This window comes from Microcebus murinus, chromosome 8 (genome assembly GCF_040939455.1).
Source record: "Microcebus murinus isolate Inina chromosome 8, M.murinus_Inina_mat1.0, whole genome shotgun sequence".
Lineage (NCBI taxonomy): Eukaryota > Metazoa > Chordata > Mammalia > Primates > Cheirogaleidae > Microcebus > Microcebus murinus.
The window spans coordinates 80,384,625-80,407,161 of NC_134111.1; the positions used below are offsets into that span (position 1 = coordinate 80,384,625).

The following is a 22,537-nucleotide window of genomic DNA, read 5'->3' on the forward strand; positions in this document are numbered from 1 at the left end:
GCTAAAGACAAATATAAGGCAACGCTATAGGTCTCTCCACATTTCTGCTTTTAAGTTTACAGGTCTGAGACATGGAAGGGGCTGGCAAATGCTGACCGACTGCGAATGTACTTGCCGGCACTGCGCCAGTTGTCATGCCTGGTTCTCCACGGCTGACTGAGCTCGCCAATCGGCAATCCTGCCTCCTCACTCAAGGGACACCACCGTCTGCCACCTCCCTGCCTTCCTTCACACTCTTCTAGATGACCTCAATAAGAGCTTCAGGAGAATTAAACATGGTTCCTGTGGAATCACCAACAGCAGTTGTGCTGGGGACGCAGCATGACCTAAGCAGCAGAAAACCTGGTTCTAGTGTAGATGCTGTTGCTTACCAGCTTTGTCACCGTGGGCATGTCGCGTAGCATCTCAGAGCCACAGTTCTTTCTCTTCTTCTTTTTTTAAAAGTATTATTTTTAATTGACATGTAATAATTATGGGGTATACATGTATTGATATCAAATGTGTAATAAGCATACCTATCACCTCAAACATTAATGATTTCTTTGTGTTGGGAATATTAAAAATCTGCTCTTTTAGCTATTTGAAAATATACGATAAATTATTAGTAACTATAGACACCATACAGTGCTACAGAGCACTACAGCTTACCTGCCCTTCCCATCTATCTGTCAGCGCTGAGGGAACCTGCAGAAAGTCAGCTGGGAGGTGGGCACTCTGAGTATCAGGGAGCTAGAGGAAGATGTGGGGGCCCACACATCTCCCCATACGTAGGGTCGGGAGACCCGGACGGGATGAGTGCAAAGAAAGGCAAGGAGAAGAGAGGCCTATGGGAAACGGCAGCCACCGATGCCTCAGGGAGTCAGGGTGCCAGCAAAGTGCAGGCCTGAGTCAGGCCGCAAGGGCCCAGGTGAGAAGTGAGTGAGTAGAAAAGAGAAAATGGAGACGTCTCTGAGAATTCTGGCAGTAAAAGGAATGCCTGAAGATGTGAGCTTAGGTGACAGCACAAGCAGGAGAAGGTGTTTGTTTGTTTTTAAGTAACAGGACAGTGAAGAAAACTAGAGAGTGAGACATTAATTAAGTAAGCTGAGGGGGGATTAGGGGCACAGTCTTTGAAGGACCCCGCTGAATCACTGCTGGTGGGCCAGAGTCCACATCTCATAACTCCTGCTGCTGCTGCTCGCTCTGCACAGAGTCGTGGCGGAGCCCAAACCCAGGCTCGCGGGTGCTTCCACACTCACTCTCTCTTTCCCTCTTCCCACACGCTCACCTCGTGGCTCCTCCTGAATTAGGATCTGCTATAAGGAAAGTCACGGCAACCAACATGTACTGAGCACTTAATCTATTCTGGGCATTAACTTTCTCAATCCTCAGACTTTTGCTATGAGGCGGTATTGTTGTTATTCCCATTTCCAGGTGAGAAAACTGGCTCTGAAGGCCATCAGTGGTAGAAGTGAGCTCTGAGCTCAGGCAGTCTAACTTCAGAGCCTACAATAAACCATGTCCATTGGTGCCTCTACTGTATTCCTTTTCCTCAGTTTACCCTACCTGGACTTGGTAACCCAGCTCTAATCCTTAGCTGTGTGGTGACCGGGAATCACTGCAGGGTGCCGCTGCAGGTCATGATCCCCCACGTCACTATACTGCAGCTGCCTGCAAAGCATGTGGCGATGGCCCAGCCCAAGCCCAAGGATACCCCAACCTGTCTTCAGAGGAACTTCAAAGTTGACCTGGTGTGATTTCTTCTAGTTCATAAGCTACTGTTTGTCTTTTTTGTTTGTTTTTTGAGACAGAGTCTCACTTTGTTGCCCAGGCTAGAGTAAGTGCTGTGGCATCAGCCTAGTTCACAGCAACCTCAATCTCCTGGGCTTAAGCGATCCTACTGCCTCAGCCTCCCGAGTACCTGGGACTATAGGCATGTGCCACCATGCCCGGCTAATTTTTTGTGTATATATTTTTAGTTGGTCAATTAATTTCTATTTATAGTAGAGACAGGGTCTTGCTCAGGCTGGTTTCGAACTCCTGACCTCAAGCAATACACCCGCCTCGGCCTCCCAGAGTGCTAGGATTACAGGCATGAGTCACCATGCCCGGCCTACTGTTTGTCTTTTAAGAGAACCACATCTACGATTTTGCCACCTTTTGGGATGGACCTCCCAACTGAAATAAGAGTTATGGATCTGGTATCTGAGACATTAGCAAACTATTCTTAATATTGAATTACAAATAGCTGGGGTCAAAACCTCACGTGCCTACAGACCCAGGCACCACCATACAGAAATCAAATGGGCTCGGGGTAAGAAAGACAGGGCAGCAATGTGTTACATACCAAGTGACATTCGGATTGGGGAGACAAACAGGAGCAGTAGAGGCTATGACACAGTGGAGAGTCAAGCATCTAAAGCTGGTTGCTACTATACAAGAATGAAGGCCCGTGTTATCAGAACTGGAAAGCGAAACCAGAAAGCTTCATTTTGTGTGTGCATGAAAACTCCTGATTATTTAAACGTTAGCAACTATTTCACAATTTCAAAACCTGGTGGGGGCCATTGTAAGGCCAAACAAAACATGTCTAGTGGCCAAATGTGGCCTTGAGGTGTCTGTTTGTGACCTCTGTTTTACACATATCCTACTGTTCCTGTGTTCAGCGGGATGCAGAGGGCCGAGGCCCTTTCCAGCTCTTACTGCCCTCCCAAAGACTACCCTAATGGCTGCTGAGCCAGACATGTCCTGACATTGCCGTGTGTGCCAAGAGTTTCCACAGAGTTCTTCATGCACCTTCACGTGTGGACAGTGTAAATAATTCTTCTCATGAAAAGTTAACTAGGCCTTGAACTCATTCAGCAGGGCCGCCATCTGGGAGTCCTCAGAAACAGTGAATTGTCAGCACTGTAAACATTTTAGGCTTCAGGGAGGACACTGACTTTTTCTAAACTAATCACCCCTGCCAGTCAAGATTTGCAGTATGGGTTCAAGAACAAGGCGTTCATTTAACAACAATAACAAAAACAGTGAGGATGAAAACCGGACAGTCATCATAATGAAAGGCCTAAAAGCAAACTGTGACTTCCCTAATAAGGCGACAGCCAAAGTTGGCTCCCTGGCGGTCGAGCGCCAATACGATTAATCAGTCTGTTTTCAGTTTTCTCACGACAGCAATATTAACAGTTTGCTTTATTCTGTTTATATGGTGCTGACAGGTCTTCAGCATGTTGGGCCTACTTGCTGGAGATTAATGGCCACTCGTGTACTGAGGTAAAACCAGGCAGGGAGAGTGCCTTTTACGACTAGATAAGAACTGGATTCTCTTGAGTTTTTTTGTTCCCCCATTGGCCATCAACTCCTCCCTCTTTTATTAATAATTTCTATCAGGGAAATGTAAGATTAGGGATAAGCTGTGTCCAGCATGCTCCCCCCACTGTTTAAACCCGCCCCACTTTCGATGTCATATCCTCAGGCAAAACAAAGGGAACCTTAAATACTGATTTTGGATAATTTTATCTTGAAAGGTATTGTTGGATAACTTTGTTTTTAAAAAGTCAGATTCCATATAAAAGTAATAGGAATTTCAACATATTAGGTGGGCAATGGTTCTTCTTTGTATTTATAGTTATTTTTGTAGACACTGAACAAGGTAGAGTTGACATTAAATTTGACCTGGTTACAGGAAGTATGGACACCCCAGAAAATATCTTAGAGCTTATTTCACTAAATAGTTATATTTTAAAATAAATCAAAAATATTTGAAATAATACAGTAAGACCTGCCTCTCCTTTATCTAGCCCCCTCCAAAATCTGTAAGAGTACTACCTGTTACTGGTATACTTTTCTCTGTCCCAAGTTGGAAAGAAACAGTAATCTCAAATATTATTTTAATAGTATATAAGTATAGAAAATCTAAAATAACAAAATTGAAAAAGCAATCCTCTAAGGTTTGGGAAGAATCAACGTCACATTGTTTGCTCTTAGGGACATTCTGTTCCACTGATTTTGTGAAACAATCACATGGTTTGCATTGTATACCTACGAACTGCAGGCCTTGGCCCAGCTAGGTGCCCAACCCATTCCCCTTACTCACTCTTCCCCTGACACAGAAGCAGGAAAAGGGGATTAATTCTAGTAGAGAGGACATCAGGGATTGATGTTTAAGTGGAACATTCTATCTAAAATTTTTAAAGCCAGATATAAGAACAGTCTAGGATAAGAAAGCATTAATAACACTAATAGCATTTACTGAATGCTTACTATGTACACATACTATTTTAAACACTTCAGTTATACAAACATTTAATTCCTGCAACAGAAAACTTCAAGGGAAGAGTGAATAATTTTGCTTGAAGTGCAGGATATTTGAGAGTGTATTACAATATACTGGGCTAGATTTGGGCAGATCTTGAATTCTATACTTGTATTCTAATAATTTATCTAATACAAAAGTTGGATTGGAGAGGGAAGAAAGTAATTTAGATAGATTAGTTAGAAGTATATGGCAATAGTCTTGAGATTCTCAACCAGGATGGTACATTGGAAGCAAAAAGGAAAGATTTGAGAGCTATCTCAGAATCAACTAAATTTTTTTGACTGATTGGATTGCTCTTTCATTCATTTGTTTATTCATTCAACCACTATTTTTGAGGGTTTTAAATGGATCGGACACTATGCTAGATGACAGGGAAGTAAGAAATATAATTTGAAGACTACTCCTTCGCCCAAATTGAGCTGCTAGCTGTTGCTCAGTGGTCTAAAGTGACACCTAATGACATCCATCCCACCCTCCTTCCTTATCTCCCTCTATCTAGCCATTCAATACTTATTAAACACTACCTTGTGCCAGGCATTGCATTATATAATGGTCATGAACAAGTTTCAGTAAAGAAAAATGAAGGGAAAGTAAAAAAAGACTGCTGTCTTCACTCTCATAGCTGTGGGAGTGCCTTCTTTCGAGAACTTCCATTTTTTTTTCCCTGGTGGTCTGGCCATAAGGCACAGTACGTGGTGGTAAACCACCAGACTGCTAGAATAGAGTAGGGATTCTTAGTCATCCATATGAGGAGAAGACCTCCTATTTAATTTCTAAATGTGTGCCCTGATTTGGCATATTTTAACTAAAGCACAACATTATGCCACAAACATATCTAACATAATGCCCATGTGTACATTTTAATATCATCTAAAAATATAAGCACAAGAAAAACAAGCTCTGAGCAAAGCCAAAAGGTACTGAAAATAATAGAACAAACATACTTTGAACATGAAAAATCTTATATCTAGTTTAGTTGGTAAATTGGTTTGAGGCATATAATTCCATTGCCTTCCAAGGTAGAGCCTGATCTTTTAAAATTAAGATCTGCCAAGACTTAATAAATCCTGACCGCTTTCTGGTGCTTTCTGAAAAACAACTAGGTAATAGAATGACTACCACTGAGAAGTATTTTACTTTATGGCAGCTGCCTTTTCATTATTATTTTATGAGAGCTTGTCTAGATATTATGTATCCCTCACTATCTACATTTGGTTCTTTTAAAAATGTCTTCTTCAGATGCCTGGGGTTATGTCAGTGTTGTTGGATCCAATTGGATCTCAAATTGCAAACTCCATCACTTTAATATTTTCCAAAGGTTGTTATGCAGGTAGGGTTACCTCCAAAAACATTTAACATGACTAATGTATGCTGTCGGTCATTTCTATTAAAACAAAAAATCAAAAGGTATTTTTAGGGACTTATGAATGCCATCAACAATCATTTCAAGTATAAGCTAGTTCGTATATGCCAATGGTAAGACATTAAATGACCATAAAATCTAACTGGAAAAGAAGGAGTTTTATGAGAGCAGGCACATTTTAACTTCAATTTTATTCTGAAGATCTGAGTCTGGTTTGGACTTGCATGTCTGTGAACTATGAGCTAACTGAGCTATGAGACAGCAGCCTTCACCAACTGTAAGATGAAAGGGCATGATCCTGAGCCTGTTTTAATTCCAGCTCTACTTCCTGCATCACTTAGCAAGTTTGGGTATTTGTTTCTGTATGGAATGTAAGATTTGAATAACCACCTACTTATTTCCCGTTGTAAATGTTTTTTAGTTATGAAATATGCTTTTCAGTTATGCTTATTTTTCCTGATGATAAACAGGAATTGAAATTGGGAAAAGTATAAAACACCACATAAGTGACCAGTGAAGACACTCTCATGATTATTGTCTCAAATTAACACATTGGTAAGAGAAATATTCACCTTCCTGGGCACTCAATGGACAATTAAAAGCCTTTAGATACACTGAGACGTTATTTTCATTTTGCTTGGTTCAACCAGAGAGGAGACCTTGGAGGACATAGTCAAAGATGAGCCCGAGGGAGGCCAGTGGTGGAGACGCAGAGGGAGAGTTGGAGAATTAGAGGCGATCCGTGTTGGAAAGGCCCTTGGAGATCATCTAACCACCCTCCCAGGGCGGGAAAGAAAAACTAACCAGAGCCGTCAGACTTTTATGACTCTTACCTGCGGCGCAGATCCTCGGCCACCGCTGCCCGGCAGCTGAACAAATAGGCTCGCAGCGATTTCAGCCGCTGGCGCAGCCGCACCACCGCGGCCAGCGGCTCGGCGTGCTGGTACAGCAGGGGGTTCTCCTGCTGGATGTCGATCAGCGGCTCTTCGAACACGTACTCCAGGAACTCTTTGGCCTGCTTGGACACCTACGAGACATGCATCGTCAATCAGTTCCGGTGAGCCATCCAGCTTTCCATACCTGCTCACACGAGGAATCACAGCTTAAATATCACAGCAAAGTTATTATATTCTGAACACAGCCAAATGAAAAAGCCCACAGTTGAACCAAATATAAATTCTGGCTTCACTCCCACCTAGAAACTCCACGAATGACACAGACTATACTAACTCATTATATTAATACCAATGTCAATGTCCTATTTTTTTAAACATATATTGCACTATAGTTACTTAAGATGTAACCAATGAGGAAAACTGGGTGAAAGGTACATAGGACCTCTCTGTACTGTCTATGCAATTTCCTGTGAATCTTATTTCAAAAAGAAAAAAAAAAGGAAATCATTAAGACCCTCTTAACAGCAACGCTGATTTAAAAACTACAAAAATATATACATATGTGCATGATATATGTATGTATATTCCGTAACACTTTTAAAAAGTAGCCACTTTTAAAAAGTAGGTAACTCATGCACATATTACAAAATTCAAAAGGAATAAAAGGATATCCTCCAAAAAAATGATATATGCAGAATAATTTGAATAGAAAACAGGCTCAAACACACTGCTTCAGTAACTAGAAAGGCACTGCTCTTATTAGAACAACTTTGAACTTGGGTGGACTCTGGCCAATATATCCATCCAACTCTATATCCACTGCTTGTCCTAAATAACAAAGACTACGAAAGTTGATTTTAAAATGTCCTGTCATCAGATGAAATAAAAAGTGCATTGTAAACAATGCATCAGAGATATAGAGGGAATAGCTTAAATGATACAATAACATGTAGGTAATTTTTCAGAATCTCTACATACCAGTTCACTGAAACTGAGATGTAAATTGGCTAGTGATATAAAGAAAGCTGGCTCAGTTTCTATTTATGGAAGGTAAAACCTCTCCAAAACTTTCCACTAATACCTCTCTAGGAGCAAGGCTGGAATTCAGCATTAAAACAAATAAACAAAAACTTTGCTTAATTAAAAAGAAAATTGAAAATCTATCTTTCACACTCTAGGCTAGAAGCTTAGAAGATACCTTAAGAAGATTAATATCTTAAGAAGATATTAATAAATATGATACAGTTACTACCCCGAAGGGGCTCACTATTTAGCATAAGAGACAAATATTTAAAACATGCTTATGCCTGTAATCCCAGCATTTTGGGAGGCAAAGGCAGGAGGATAACTAGAGGCCAGAAATTCAAGACTAGCCTGGACAACAAACATAGTGAGACCTTATCTCTACAAAAAAAAATTTTTTTTAAATTAGCCAGGGATGGTGGTGCACACCTGCAGTCCCAGCTACTTGGGAGGCTAAGGCAGGAGATCACTTAAGCCCAGGAGATCAAAAGTACAATGAGCTATGATAGAGCCACTGTACTTCAGCCTGGGCAACAGAGCAAGGCCCTGTCTCTAAAACAAATAAAGAAAGAAAGAAAACAAAAACTGCATGTAACATGTGGCCTGTAGCTTGTCATACACTACAAAAGAGTTACAGATAAGGCCCACTCATGGCTTTAAAGGAGGGAGAAATCAACTCTCATGGTCAGCAGAGGGCTAGGAGCCAGGAAAGGCAAAGCAAGTGATACTGGATCTGGGTCTAGAAGATACATACAAATTCACTTGGTGGACAATGGTGGGACAGAGAAGAGTATAACAGCTGGGCACAAACACGAAAACCCCTCAATATGCACATGTGATAATTAAATGTATAGCTATTGTGTGTTGATTTAAAATACAAATTTCTTATACATAGATATGAAATTCAATATGATTTTCTTATATTGTAAAGCTCATACTAAAGTTTATGTTCCTTAAAGGGATGTAAAAATTACATCATTTAAAAAAAAGAAGTCATTTTTTTTCCTTATAAACAATTATTTTTGAGGTACCTGTTGTATTGTGTGATCCTGTGGCATCCTGCAGAGTTAGAGTTAAAGAGTTAGAGAAGCTTATGGTCTCTGCAAATCCAGGTCACAAAGAGGCATGTAGTTTTAGCCAAAACCTTCAACCATTTAATGAGATTGAAAATAACAGTTATTCCAAGGTGATAGAGCTAAACAATCCTCACTCTTATTTTTGAGGCATATAGACAAAGGAATATGCCTGCTACCATAACAGGCATTAGGCAATCAGTAGAGGATAAACCAGGCATGGCTCTGTCCTTACCTAGCTCACAGTTCAGTGGGAAAAGACAGAATTGGGTTTAAATATTTTATTTATGATGTTTAAATATTTGTTATATATAAATATCTTAAAATGAGGAAAAAACTGATGGCATTCAGGGAAATGAAGTACAATCCACTTGAAACTGTTGCAAAAAAATGATGTATTGTACAATTCAATTAGTCTTTCTGGCTCTATTGAACAGTGTTTATATGGAGTCAGAACCCTGCTGAATTAGGTTAACAATGCTACCTTTTAGTAGGTGAACAGAGGGACAAAGGGCACTGGCCAGTCTCCCAGGCCTTAAAAGGCTTCTCTCTTCAGGTGGTACTTAAGCCCAAAAGGAAGAAAAAATCTTTTACAGAGACAGTCAAAGCAGTGAGACAAATGGGATAGCTACTGACATCAGTATTCATAAACTGAAATTACGAAAAACGAAAACAGAGCTAGTTTCAGAAACGTTGAAGGCATTGCCTTCACAAGTTATTAAGGAGTGTTAAGCATATAGAACACATTGTTACTGCTGCTGCCTGAGTATGGGAACAAATCCCTGCCACGTTGAGCCATTTTTGGCAGCAAGGCTGAGCACATGCTCTAGTTTTTGAGAATCAACCACTAACACCGGTGAGGGAATTTCTGAGGGAACTAAAATTTGGCATGAAATGCTATTTTTACAAAATAGAGCACTGTATCCCCACTGATTTCCAAAGTTCTAAACAACCCTCCATACTGGCATGAGGATTCCACTTGCAAACTCAACTATAATTAAGAAGCATTTTAGAAAAAGAAAATGTTAAAAAAAAAAAAAAGTTACTTGGGGGAAAAAGGCAATGATATTCTTAGGTGATAAAGTTTATGTGTAAGAGAGTTTCTTTCTTGTTAATATGAGTAATATGTGAACACTGAGTATGTTCCAATGAAGAGCTAAGAGCTACTGTCCTACTTCTTGTCAAACAAATTATGGAAAATATTAAAAGCCCAAGTGTTGTTTCTGATGTAAATAAAAATGCAGTTCATAGTCAGGTACAGATGGATGAGCCCCAAACTCTTTATTTTTAAAAATGAATGCTGTTGGCTGGATCTCTTTTCCATGATCCACTCCATTCATGTTAGAATCAATTTTTACAGGGTCAATGGTTCATTTTTCAAGCCTATTGGCCTATTAGTATTATGCTAAATAATATTTCATATTTATTAATGATATTCATACTATTTATATAAATGAATTTCTTTAAGAACTCAACTCTGTGACTGTGGATGTATTGCAATTTGTGAACTGATTCTCTCTTCACAGCCCCGCAATCCACATGATTCAGAGAGATGAGGAGGAGGAAGTCTAGGGGTAAACAGGTCTTTTTCCCCACCTCACATTCAGGAGGAGTTGGAGAAAACAGCACAATCACATTACAATGAGCTACAAACTACTAATGACCAAATCTGCTATTTATACATGTATAAGTAAACATCTGTGTCATTTGATTTGAACATTAAGTGTCATCAGTATAGATTCTAACATAGCACATCTTTTGTTATGCTGGTGGCAACTATCTCTTTAAAACAAAGTTCTTGAATGTTGTTCAGGTTTGCAGTATCATGAGAGAGGTTCTGGAATGGTGCTCTGGTATGTTCCCCCACAAAAATAGCCCTGAGCAATAAAGTAATGGGGCAAAGGGAATGTTTAACCATAGACCTCAGTTTGGAGACGATGTAGTGTTGAGGTGGTGGGTGAAGACTTTACTTTTATTAAGGGAGGAAAATGTATCAGAATAAAACATATGAGAGAACATAATCGTAGAATAATAAGGACTGGTAAAGATAATCTAGTTCCGTTTTTTTCAAATTGTGTTCCTGGGAATATTGGTCCAACAAAAAAGATGTTCTGAGATCCAATAAGAAATATGCCACATATCACTTTCTTTTCTTGGTGATTCAAAGTACAGCATGTTAGCATATTAAAACTCTGGGACATCTTGTACTAAAGAAAATCTGCTTAACCTAGTCATTTACCAAACCCATTTGACTACAGACAGGGCCGCTATTTCGTGTTGCACTGGATGCAGGGGGGCGGGTGGGGCGAGAGTGTGGGAGCCTGGGCCCCACCCACCAACTAGAGGAAAGGGCATCTTTCCTACCTTGCTCCATCCTTTTGCCAAGCTGTAGTTTGCTGGGCTGTGTTACCTTGAGGGGTCCTTTTCTTTTCCAATTCTCATAAAGTTGGCCTAACTGTGGCCCTCCTATGGAGCCTCTTTTTGAGTAACATCTGTTAACATGTATAGAACTTGTTAATGTTCCATGGAATACACTTTGAGAAACACTGAATTAATCTATCCAGAGAGCTTAAGTGACTTACTTGTGGTCATTTCACGGCAGAACTAGAGCCAGAACTCCTATCTCTAACTACTCTACTCTGTGCTTTTTAGTATTCTTTACATTCACGGTTCTTTTTATTTTTTAATTACTCTGCTGGAATCGATTAGCTCATCACTCTATAAAAAAGGTAATACTGGGCCGGGCGCTGTGGCTCACGCCTGTAATCCTAGCTCTTGGGAGGCCGAGGCGGGCGGATTGCTCAAGGTCAGGAGTTCAAAACCAGCCTGAGCAAGAGCGAGACCCCGTCTCTACTATAAATAGAAAGAAATTAATTGGCCAACTGATATATATATAAAAAATTAGCCGGGCATGGTGGCGCATGCCTGTAGTCCCAGCTACCTGGGAGGCTGAGGCAGAAGGATCACTCGAGCCCAGGAGTTTGAGGTTGCTGTGAGCTAGGCTGACGCCACGGCACTCACTCTAGCCTAGGCAACAAAGCGAGACTCTGTCTCAAAAAAAAAAAAAAAAAAAAAAGGTAATACTTCTTTGCCTTTAAGCAAGTAGGCTACAAGTGGAGACTAACCTATAAAGAAAGTAGGCAGTACACTGGCATGCAGACTCCCATCTGATTTTAACTTTAAAACAAAAACTGAAGTTCAGTAACATTTCACTTATCCAAAAGTCACTTATTTGTGTTATTTGTTTACTGTCTTCTTCCTGCCACCGGAGTAAGAGCATCCATGGGGCAGAAATTGTGTCCCCAGTGCCCAGTGCCTAGAACAGTGAGTACAATAAGGATCCAATAAATACTTGTTGAATGAGTAATTTACGATGCTTTAACCATGACTTTGAACCACATACTTTTGCTTTAGACACAATTCTAACAGCTTAGTTATTTGTTTCTAAGTTTATAACACATTTAGAGTCAATAAAGGAGAAAAGGGGAAGGGCAGCTAGAGGCAGCACAGAGACGACAGAAGTGACGGCTAACATCCTGGCACCAACGAAAGAAAGTCGGCTACAAGATCCAAGGTAAAAACAGAGCATACGGCCCCTGGTGAGGGCAATTTGGCACTATCATCAAAGTCATGAATGTACACACCTACATCTAGGAAGTCATCTACAGATAGTTTTACTCATGAATGAAATAATTTATATTTAAAATGATAATGATATGATATAAAGTTATTCATTGACTTGCTGTCTAAAATAGTAAAAGACTAGAAAAATCTAAATGTTCATAAAAAGAAAACTGGTTAGACAAATTCATGATGACATATGGAGTGGCTGTAAAAACAAAAAAGTCCCAGGAAGAGTTTTATGATCTAAATGGAAAGCTCCTCAAGCACAGGATGGACACTACATCACCTCTCGTCATTTTTATTTGAAAAAACACATGTATGTAAAATATCTCTGGAAGGACACACAAGAAAGGAATATTTTGGTTGCCTGTGAGAAGGAGAATGAGGTCAGTGAAAGAGAGATTATTCTGTGTGTAAGCACGCCTCTTTTGTATCTTGCAATTTGTAAAAGTATATTGTATTCAAAAAAGAATGAATAAAATATAGTAGTATAAAGCATGTGGAGGAAAACAGCCTCCTTTACCACATCAAACCCTGAAGTTATCTATCCCAAGACAGAACAATCATTTATAATTATAATTCTGGTGCATTAAAAAAGTTCATTTCTAATATGTATTTTAGAATACATGACTGTTAAAAAAAGAACACATGTCTGAAAAGAATACATGACTGTTAACATTTATAAAATTATAAAAGTCATATAATCACATTACTGAAAATTTGGAGAATAAAGATCATCAGAGGAAAAAAATATCCTTAATTTTATCACAGTAAAATAATCACTACTGCTTAAACAAAACATTTCCTTCCAGTATTTATTCCCATCTCTATTGTGAAAAATCATAGCCAAAGAAAGTCTTAATAAAACCGATCCTGACCATATTTCTTGGTCCTGTGGGGTAATGGAGGAGGAATCAGGAAACCTTAAGTTTAATTACAATTTGTTCTCAGAATCTCCAAATGACCCTGATCAAGTGGTTTTTCCCACCAGTGAGCTTTTCTCCAGCTCAGCAAGGGCAACAGAGCTTGCCTTGAATGCCTCTCAAGATGTAGAGATAGGACATGGTTTATGTAACATGGAAAACCCCTAGCTAAATGGAATGTGAATATTCAGGCTAGGATACAAAAAAAAAAAAATTTTTTTTTTAAGCACAACTAAGGGGAACTATTTAGGAAGAGTTGGGGCTGTTTGAATTCCTTGCCACCTCTTTGTCATGTTTGATATTTTTTAATGTGGGCTAGGGGAGGTTATCTTCAAAGAGAATTTCATTAGAAAATGGCTATAGAATTTGAGGATAGGGTTTAGCTGCTTCGAGTAATCTTGGAGCTCAATTCAATCTGCAGGATAACATGAGAAAATAGATGAAATCCTGCTTTAAAAATAATTAGGATTATTAATGCTCCAGAGGGCAGACAAGGAAGTGCTTAAGATGACAGATTTCATTCTGTTCTGCAAAACCATTTTTTCACTCTTTTAAATGGATATTCAAGCCAGTCACGTACTTGCTATTAAGGATAGCAGGCAGATCTAACAGAACGATGTCTGGTCTTGGAAACAGATAGATCTGAATTGATCCTCACAATTAGGAGCATTAAGTTAAATCCTGGTGTCTGAGCAAAGACAGACAGACACTAGACTAAATGGAATATAGTTACTTAATGCCAGTGGGACATGATCCAGATATAATCGACCTGCTCTATTCTGCACTAAAATATTCCCTGACCCACTGAGAACTTGGGAAGAAGTGGTCTGACAAAGGAGATTTTCCTCATGTGCAACATGGATGAAGGGAGTGTACCTAGTATCTTCAATTAGTTACCTATTCAAAATCAAACCTAGTACTTGAATGACTACCACAACAAAACATCCTGCTTTATAGAAAGATTTCAGGTGTCAGTGATGGCTAAACTGATGGTTTTTGTGGCTTTTAGAGCTCACTGCAAACAGATCTGGATCTCCTCCTCTATGTCATGCCTTCATAAACCATGCTTGTTTTTCCTTTATTTCTTATTCAGTGCTACCTTTTCTGCTTTTGCTCCATAAATTGGTGTGTATTCTGCTGGCAGGTGCTACCAGTCTGAGCTCTCAACGGATCATAGGGCTGAAACTGCCTCACTCACTCGCTCTCTAAGCACCTCTCTATGCTGCCAAAGCCCCGCTCCAAGAGGATTAATCTAAACCTTCTAAACCAAACTCAACTAGCATTCTTTTCCTCTAAATACATTTTTATCTAATACACACATGGCAAATATATTTATAGCCCATATTCAAAGTGTCAAGTACACGATACAGAAGAGAGAATGATAATTCTGTCTGGTAGAGGGGAAGGAAAGAATCAGGAGAGGAAATGAGGTTTTAAGCTGGGTTTTAGGATTTGCTATGGTGGGTGAGGGCAAGAGGAAGACCAGAGGTGTGAAACAGCATGGCATGACAGGGAAACTAAAAGGATGCATGCGATCTTAATGAAGAGATCTGTGTGGGAGAGGGGCTGTGGATGGACAGGCCAGGCAGGCAGGCAGGGACTAGGAGATCACAAGAGGTCTTGTATGTCAGGCTAAGAGAATTGTATTTATCATGTATACAATCATAGTAAAAGCTAATCTTAACTGAGTGCTTATTGTGTGCCAGACCCTGTGCTAGGTGCTTTCTGTGAATCATTCACTTAAGCAAACAGCAACCTTATGAAATAGGTAGCAGTATTATCTCCATTCTAAAGGTGAAGAAACTAAGAGTGCAAAGGTAAAGGTAGGACTTTTTGAAATATACCAACCAGAGGGGCAAGGCTTAAAGGCAGGAAGCACAATTACAAGGTGACTGACCCCCTGCATGTGAGTGATGCTAAGGGTGTTGGAATCTGTGTGGTGGGAAGCAAGACCTCGAGAGCCAAAATTAAGGGGTTGGTTTCGCTGACTGCTTAGGCAGGGCAGGTGTGGCACAGGGAGGAGTCCAGGATGTCTCCTGTCTGGCAGTGGTGACTGTGCCATTCACCAAGGCAGACAATGTGCTCTAGGGGGAACATTTGGTGAGCGTGATAAAGCCAATTTGGGGCATGTTGAGTTTGAGGTGCCCAGGGCACAGGCTTCATTCTTTCATTCATTCAAGAGACATTCCTGCTCACCTACGAGCCAGGAGGTCTGCTAAGACACGTTGCCTGTGCAGGCGCTCACCTTTATAAAGAAAACAGACAAGCAACCAGCTATTATACAGATATGATGATAATGACAATAATAACAACTTCCATTCATTAAATGTTTATCACAGTCATTTGCTAAGGGCTTTTCTTACATTATTCCAATTCGCACAACTCTTTTAGGTAAATATGTGAATGATGGTAAGAATAAATGCTTATTTGGTACACACTACCAGCTAGGCATAGTTCTAAACACTTCACATGCATTGATCAATTTAACCATCAGTAACCCTACAAGATATTATTCTCATTATTAGGAAACTGAAACACAGAGAGACTAAATAACTTGCCCACATTAGACAGCTAACATTTGACAAAATCAAGACTTGAACCCAGGCAGTCTGAGCTCATTTTACAGATTAGAAAACTGAGGCTCAGGAAAGTTCAAGCAATTTTCCCCAACAAATCAAGCACCTAATAAGAGGTAGAGGTATAATTTGGACAAATGCTTATTTAACTCCAAGCTCCTCTATTAACCCTAAATAAGTGCAATTCTTGAGGCCTGTGCATGACATGATGATGGCACAAAGGAGAGAGCCAGCAGTACAGCAGATGGGGACAGGTAGAGAGCAACAGAGAAGCTTTCACTGAGGAGCATGTGCTTTCATTAAGCAGGGATTACTAGATGAATAAAAATATCTGGAGCGCATGTGGAAGGATGATCACTAAACAAGAGAAGGGGCTCTTCTGTCTCTCAAGATATGAGGTAAAGCAGTAAGGATAAGTGCAAACAAATATAGATAGATGTGTAGATATTCAGCTCCTATAACTTCATTTTTCTCCTTGCAGTAAGAGGCAAGGTCATATGCTGAGGGGGATTAAGATGAAACATTTTGTAAACAGTGAGGATTTGGATGGTTACTGGGTACAAAAGGGGACAAAGTTGCTCAGGGATAGAGAAAAGGACATAAGCCAATTGGCCACTCACAATTTTCAAGTTTGTTTTAGAGTTTAAAGATTCAAGGGAGGTGACAGCTCTAGGGCCCTCCCCTACCTACTTGCTCCCAGGTAACACAGTTACAGTGAAAGTAAGTCTCAGACATCTATTAGCAAGGTGATAAAAAAAAATCATAAACACACAGACCAATGGGACATAATAGAGAACCCAAAAATAAATCCACACATTTATAGCCAACTCTTTTTTGATGATAGTGAGAAGAACATACACTGTAGAAAGGACAGTCTCTTCAACAAATGGTGCTGGGAAAACTGGATGTCCATATGCAGAAAAATGAAATTGGACCCATCTCTCTCACCATATACAAAAATCAAATCAAAATGGATTAAAGGCTTAAGTGTAAAACCTAAAACTATGAAACTACTAGAAGAAAACATTGGGGAAACACTTAAGGACATTGGTCTGGGCAAAGTTTTTGGGTAAGACCTCAAAAGCACAGGCAACCTCAAGCACAGGCAAAAAGCAAAAATAGACACATGGGATTCCATCAAGCTAAAAAGCTTCTGCATAGCAAAGAAAACAATCAACAAAGTGAAGATACAACCCACAGAATGGGAGCAAATAATTGCAAACTATCCATCCAACAACAGATGAATAACCAGAATATATAAGCAACTCAATTCAATAGCAAAGTAATAATAATCATCATCATCATCTGATTTAAAAAGGTCCGAATCAACAATTCTGAAAAAAATATATACAAATGGCAATAGGTATATAAAAACAATCACTCAACATCACTAATCATCATGGAAATGCAAGTCAAAGCCACAATGAGGTATCATCTCACCCCAGTTAAAATGGTTATTCTCACAAAGACAGAAAATAACAGATGCTGTGAGGATGCAGAGAAAGGGGAATGCTTGGACACTGTTGGTAAAAATGTAAAGTAGTATAGCCACTGTGGAAAACAGTATGCAGGTTCCTCTAAAAACTAAAAATAGAACTACCATATGATCCAGCAATCCCACTGCTGAGTATAAATCTAAAAGAAAGGAGACACAGAATCAACCTCTGTGCTCACCAATGGATAAATGGATAAAGAAAATGTGGTACATATACGCAATGAAATATTATTTAGCCATAAAAAAGCACAAAATCCTATCATTTGCAGCAACATGGATGGAATTGGAGATTATGTTAAATAAGCCAAGCACAGCAAGACAAATATTGCATGTTCTCACTCATATGTGGAAGCTAAAACAAAACTCATGAAGGTAGTGAGTAGAATGATGGCTATTAGAGGTTGAGAAAGGCATGGGGGTGGGGGGAGGAATGAAGAGAGATTGGTAAATGGGTAAAAACATACGGTTAGAAGGAGTAAGTTGTAGTGTTTGACAGCACAGTAGGGCAACTACAGTTAACAATAATTTATTATATATTTCAAAATAGCTAGGAGAGAAAATTTTGAATGTTCTCAACATAAAGAAATGATAAATTTAAGGCAATAGATAGCCTGATGTAATCATACACATTGTATACATGTATCAAAATATCACTTGAACCCCATAAATACATACAACTATTAGACAACTATTAGGTATCAATAAAAACCACCCATACAGCCTGTTTGTATATGAAGCACCTTGCACAGAAGGTTCATTCAAGGCAGATGTCACAATATTTTGGCAGAAGTATCAGAAAAGCTTCTAGTAATATCAAGTAACAGAAGTATATTATCTACTATATGTTTAAGACCACAACAGAATCCTAAGCCTAGAGTACCACTCCAGTGGGGAGTTAGATTCCTGGACTTGCTGAATTCTACCACCTTGTCTGCCCAAGGGTAGACATGCTTATACAATAAAACAAACCAATTCACACAGCTTGAAGACTACTAGGTTGAAAACTAAAGTTGAGATGTCCAATAAGCAATTAAAGCAAAAGCTCTCGATTTCAGTAGCAAAACTGGAGCTGGAAATAAAAGGAGGAATCATCGGTACATGCGTTCTGGTAGTTAAACCCAAAGAAGGGAAATCAATAACCCAACAGAAAGAGCATAAAATGGGAAAAACAAACAAAAGAATGAACCTTAAGGAGCCCCAGTATTAAAGGTATAAGCAGAGGACAAGAAATCAGAGAGGATGCTTGAAAAGGAAGAGTCAGAAGGAGGAGATGAACTGGGGGTGTGTCATTAAACCCAAGGCCATAAAATTCAAGGAGAATGTGGTCCACATGCTCAAATGCTGCATCCCAAAAAAGTCCAGGAGAATCAGAAACTGCCAAGGGTCAACAAAATTTGGCAAAACCATGATGGAGAAGGGAGGAGTTAAGACCATGAGCAGAGGCAGAAGGAATAAACTTTTGTAAGAGAAGTCATGGTTCTTCTGTGCTGGAAGGAGGACAATGAGGGCACATGTGGATGCAGACAAGTTTGTAGATAGGTGGGCTGATGAAATTATTGTGCAATCATTCCCTGTTTTCTCTATGAAGTAGAAGGTAAACACACTTCTCACAGTGACCTGGGCTCTTTAAGATCACAGATGCTGAAATAAAAGAATCTGATGAAAGCTACTGATGTAAATGGAAGAGAACTTCCATAAGCTCCTAACATCACATCTACCTCCCCACCAGCTCCCATCTCCAGACTGCCTTTTCTCTTATTCCATGCTCCAAGCAATGGCCAAACCCTCTTATTGTCTACATGACTCCATCCTTCTCACTGACTCAACCATATTATTCTAGCAATTCTGTCTCTCCTGGATAGTTCACATCAGCACAAAAGACATGCCATTATTTTTTTCACTAAAACAAAAATTCAAACCTAACTTGACCCCACTTCCCTTTGAGTTACTCCTGACCTCTCACCTTCCCTTTATAGCAAAACTTCTCAAAAGAGTCATCTATTCTTGTCTCTTATTTCTCTCTTCCTATTCTATGTTAAACCCACTCCATTCAGTCCTTTGCTCCCACCACTCCATTCAAACTGCTTTCATTAAGGTCACTAATTACCTCCACATTACTAAAGCCAATGGTCAATTCTCAGTGCTCATCTTATTTGACCTATCACCATCTGTCACAATTCATCTGGAAACACTTTCTTCCCATGGCTTGTCAGACACCCTGGGGTCCTTCTACCTCACTGCTCACTCCTTCTTGGCCTCCTTTGCTGGTTCCTCCTCGTCTCTCTCCCCTCTCAAGTTGGAGCATCCCAGGGTTCAGTCTTCCCGTTCTCCTCCATTGACTTGCATTTTTGTAGCTACTAAGCCTGCTATTTTAAATATCCTCCTTGGCTGTTAGCGGTTACTTTGCAAAGCTGTTAGCATATACCTGAGCTTCTCACTTGCTCCTCTTTTTTAAAAAAAACAGTCCTCATGAAGGTCTGAAGATGGCTCAGTGCACTGTTTCTTGCTCTGGGACCCCACCGACAAGTCTTCATAGCTTCTTTGAAGGTTCCAGGAGCCTGGATTTGCTAGGAGACTGACCTTCACATGAGTAGGAGTGCTACTCTACTCTAAGAAATACCTTGGATTATATAAATCCCCTCCTTGAAAGATTACTAGCATGCTCATGCATGTATTATTTTCCCATTTTTATCTCCCCATAGTGCTGCAATATTAGAGGTAAGATCTAATAAAAATTGAGAGGCCTTTTTCTCTATCAGAATTCTCTCTTAGCACCTACAGTTAATTACCAAGGTCCAGAAGTAAAAACTGAGACATATGTCTTTTTAAATGAGAAAATTAATAGGAGTCGTAGTTAAGAAGCCTTAATCTATGAGAGATAGGAGAAGTATTAGATAAGATCTTACAGCTTTTGTCAGACTACCTAATCAAGTTTACTTCAAATTCTTTTATCATTATTTTTTCAATCCACCTGACAACATATGAACACATGAATTCCTGTTATTAAGCAAACCCAGTTTTTGTACCTACCTTATATTTAGAAGTATCCCAGTTGTGGACGATGCGAGCCGGGATGAGAAAACTGTCATCCACGTGGCAGGTGCTGCAGTAATACCACCCACTGTAATTGCACACTTTGGCTTTCCCGTTGGAAAGACCTATGGCTCGCTGGCATCCTGTCCAAGGTAAAAGAAAGAGCCTATGATTATTGTACATTTAACATCACACAATGATGTTAAAGAACAAGGTCACACAATGCTCAAATGAAAGTCTGCAACAACAAAGAACTTATAGAGAATGGAGTTGTATAGATGTGTCCTCTTCTTCCTAATGTGACAACCTCCATCCCTTCACCCCCTGGAAGATGACTGTAAATGTCATTAACTGGTCCCCTGCCTCTGGTCTCTCCTGATGCCATCTCTTCTACACACAGTGGCCAGTGACTGGTCTCTCTATAACCCCACCTTTTATCTCCTTACTGCCCTGCTCGGGACTGTATTTCCACCGGGCGCTTTGCTGAGGGCTTCCATACAGGATCTTGTTTAAGCTGTACAATATTTCAATGAAGGAGATATTATCAATTCTATTTTATAGTTGAAGAACCTAAGATTTCTGTGAAGCTAACTATCTCATCTGAGGTCACCTAGCCAATAAAAAGCAGAGTTCAGATTTGGCTGTAGCCTTATCTAAATGATCCCCAAAACTGATAAGTAGCCTTCCTTTGCTTACAAAATCAATATAAGGAATTTGGTCTTTTATTGGCCCCTTCTCACTTTTCCAACTTTTTCTCTCGCTACTCTCCACTGGGAATATAATCTCTTTATTCCAGTCGGGGAACTCTTCTCAATGTTCCCCAAACAACACAGTGTGCTCACTCCATCCACTGCATTGAAACGTATATCATTCCTCCTCACACAGCACCCTCTTCTCTGATCTCTACTGCAACACATCTTGCCCATTATTCAAAACTACTGGTTGCCTGCAAGTGATTAATGCCTTTTTGATCCAAGAAAGTCCAGGATTCTGTGAGCACTGTTGTGGTACCGTCAGGGGACCTGGTAATACTCATGGCTCTGCCACAAAGAAGCCATCACTTTTCTTTAGATTGGAGGAACTACCTTCTACTGAGGAGTATAAAAATTCTGTCACAATCATCCCAAAGGACAAAACCTTGACAGCCCCAGAACAAGCAGTCAAGAATACACAGTGTCATTATTCTTACATTTCTGATCTACAGCTTTCATTTTAGAAATCCTTCCATGTGGCCCATTTCATGGTTAGGTACCAAGAACTATATTGACCAAAGAGATCTGACACTAAGCCTATTTCATGATGTGGGTACAAAACTGAATTACTCTTTCAATAATAATAATATAATGATCATTATTGCACCCCATTTCCATTATAAGGAAGGAACATTTATTTACCAAACTGCCAACCTAAGAAGATTCTGATTCACACAAAACCCCATGAATGTAAGTATCACAAAACTCAAAAGAACTTTCATTTTCCTCACAAATAAAATAGCATCAGGAATCAAGCAGTTTCACAGTGCATCCTCCAGGAAGAGAATTAGATCCTATTGTTAAATACAAGAGGTATTGAAATACAGTAAGTAAATATATTAGTAGTATGCCTTAAGAGCTTGATCCTGTTCCTTCCTGGTATGGCTCTTTCTTTACTATTGAGCAGCAACAAAATCACAAGCTCCCGTCTTTCAGACTGGCTGAGGAATGAAAAATGTGTGAAAGGTAAGGAAGAACCAAACACATGTAGCTTCTGTGTGACAGAGGAGACCCTGGCACAATCACAGGGCTGTGAATGTTGGAACATGGTTGCTGTTTGCTGCCCTCACTCACTGCATTACTCATGTGCCATTTAGCATGTGCTTCCTTAAATTATCATGCCTTTTTATGGGCACGTACAGCCAGGAACATGCTATAAACTCCTCAGATCTATTTTTCTATCTTCAGCACTTAGCACAGAGTTTTACACATCGTGGACAATCAAATATTTATGTTGAAGGGATGATAAACTGAGTATTGTTTGGCACACCTATATTCACTTACATATGCAGAGATTTTAATTTTCTATTACTATTCCAAAATTCGTCATCTTAACCTGATCACCTGCCTCTCAAAACAGCCTACTTTCATTAATATCCCTGTTAAAATATGCTACCATTCTAAGAACAATATATTTCACATGAGTTCATATGTAAACTGTGGAACATAATTCTGTGGAACAGAATTCAATGAAACTTGATT

At 39.6% G+C, this 22,537-nt stretch overlaps 1 protein-coding gene across 4 annotated transcripts in view; it reads right to left on the bottom strand.

Moving 5' to 3' along the window:
- The window catches only part of PLEKHM3 (pleckstrin homology domain containing M3), a 173,442-nt gene that overhangs the window by 86,042 nt on the left and 64,863 nt on the right, over window positions 1–22,537 (bottom strand). For all 4 annotated transcript variants that reach the window (XM_012752117.3, XM_012752116.3, XM_076005875.1 and 1 more), the window contains 2 exons: window positions 20,301–20,446; window positions 6,494–6,687 (listed from right to left, as the gene is read on the bottom strand). In XM_012752117.3, the coding sequence (XP_012607571.1) occupies window positions 6,494–6,687; window positions 20,301–20,446 (340 nt within the window). The remainder of the gene's footprint in view (window positions 1–6,493; window positions 6,688–20,300; window positions 20,447–22,537) is intronic.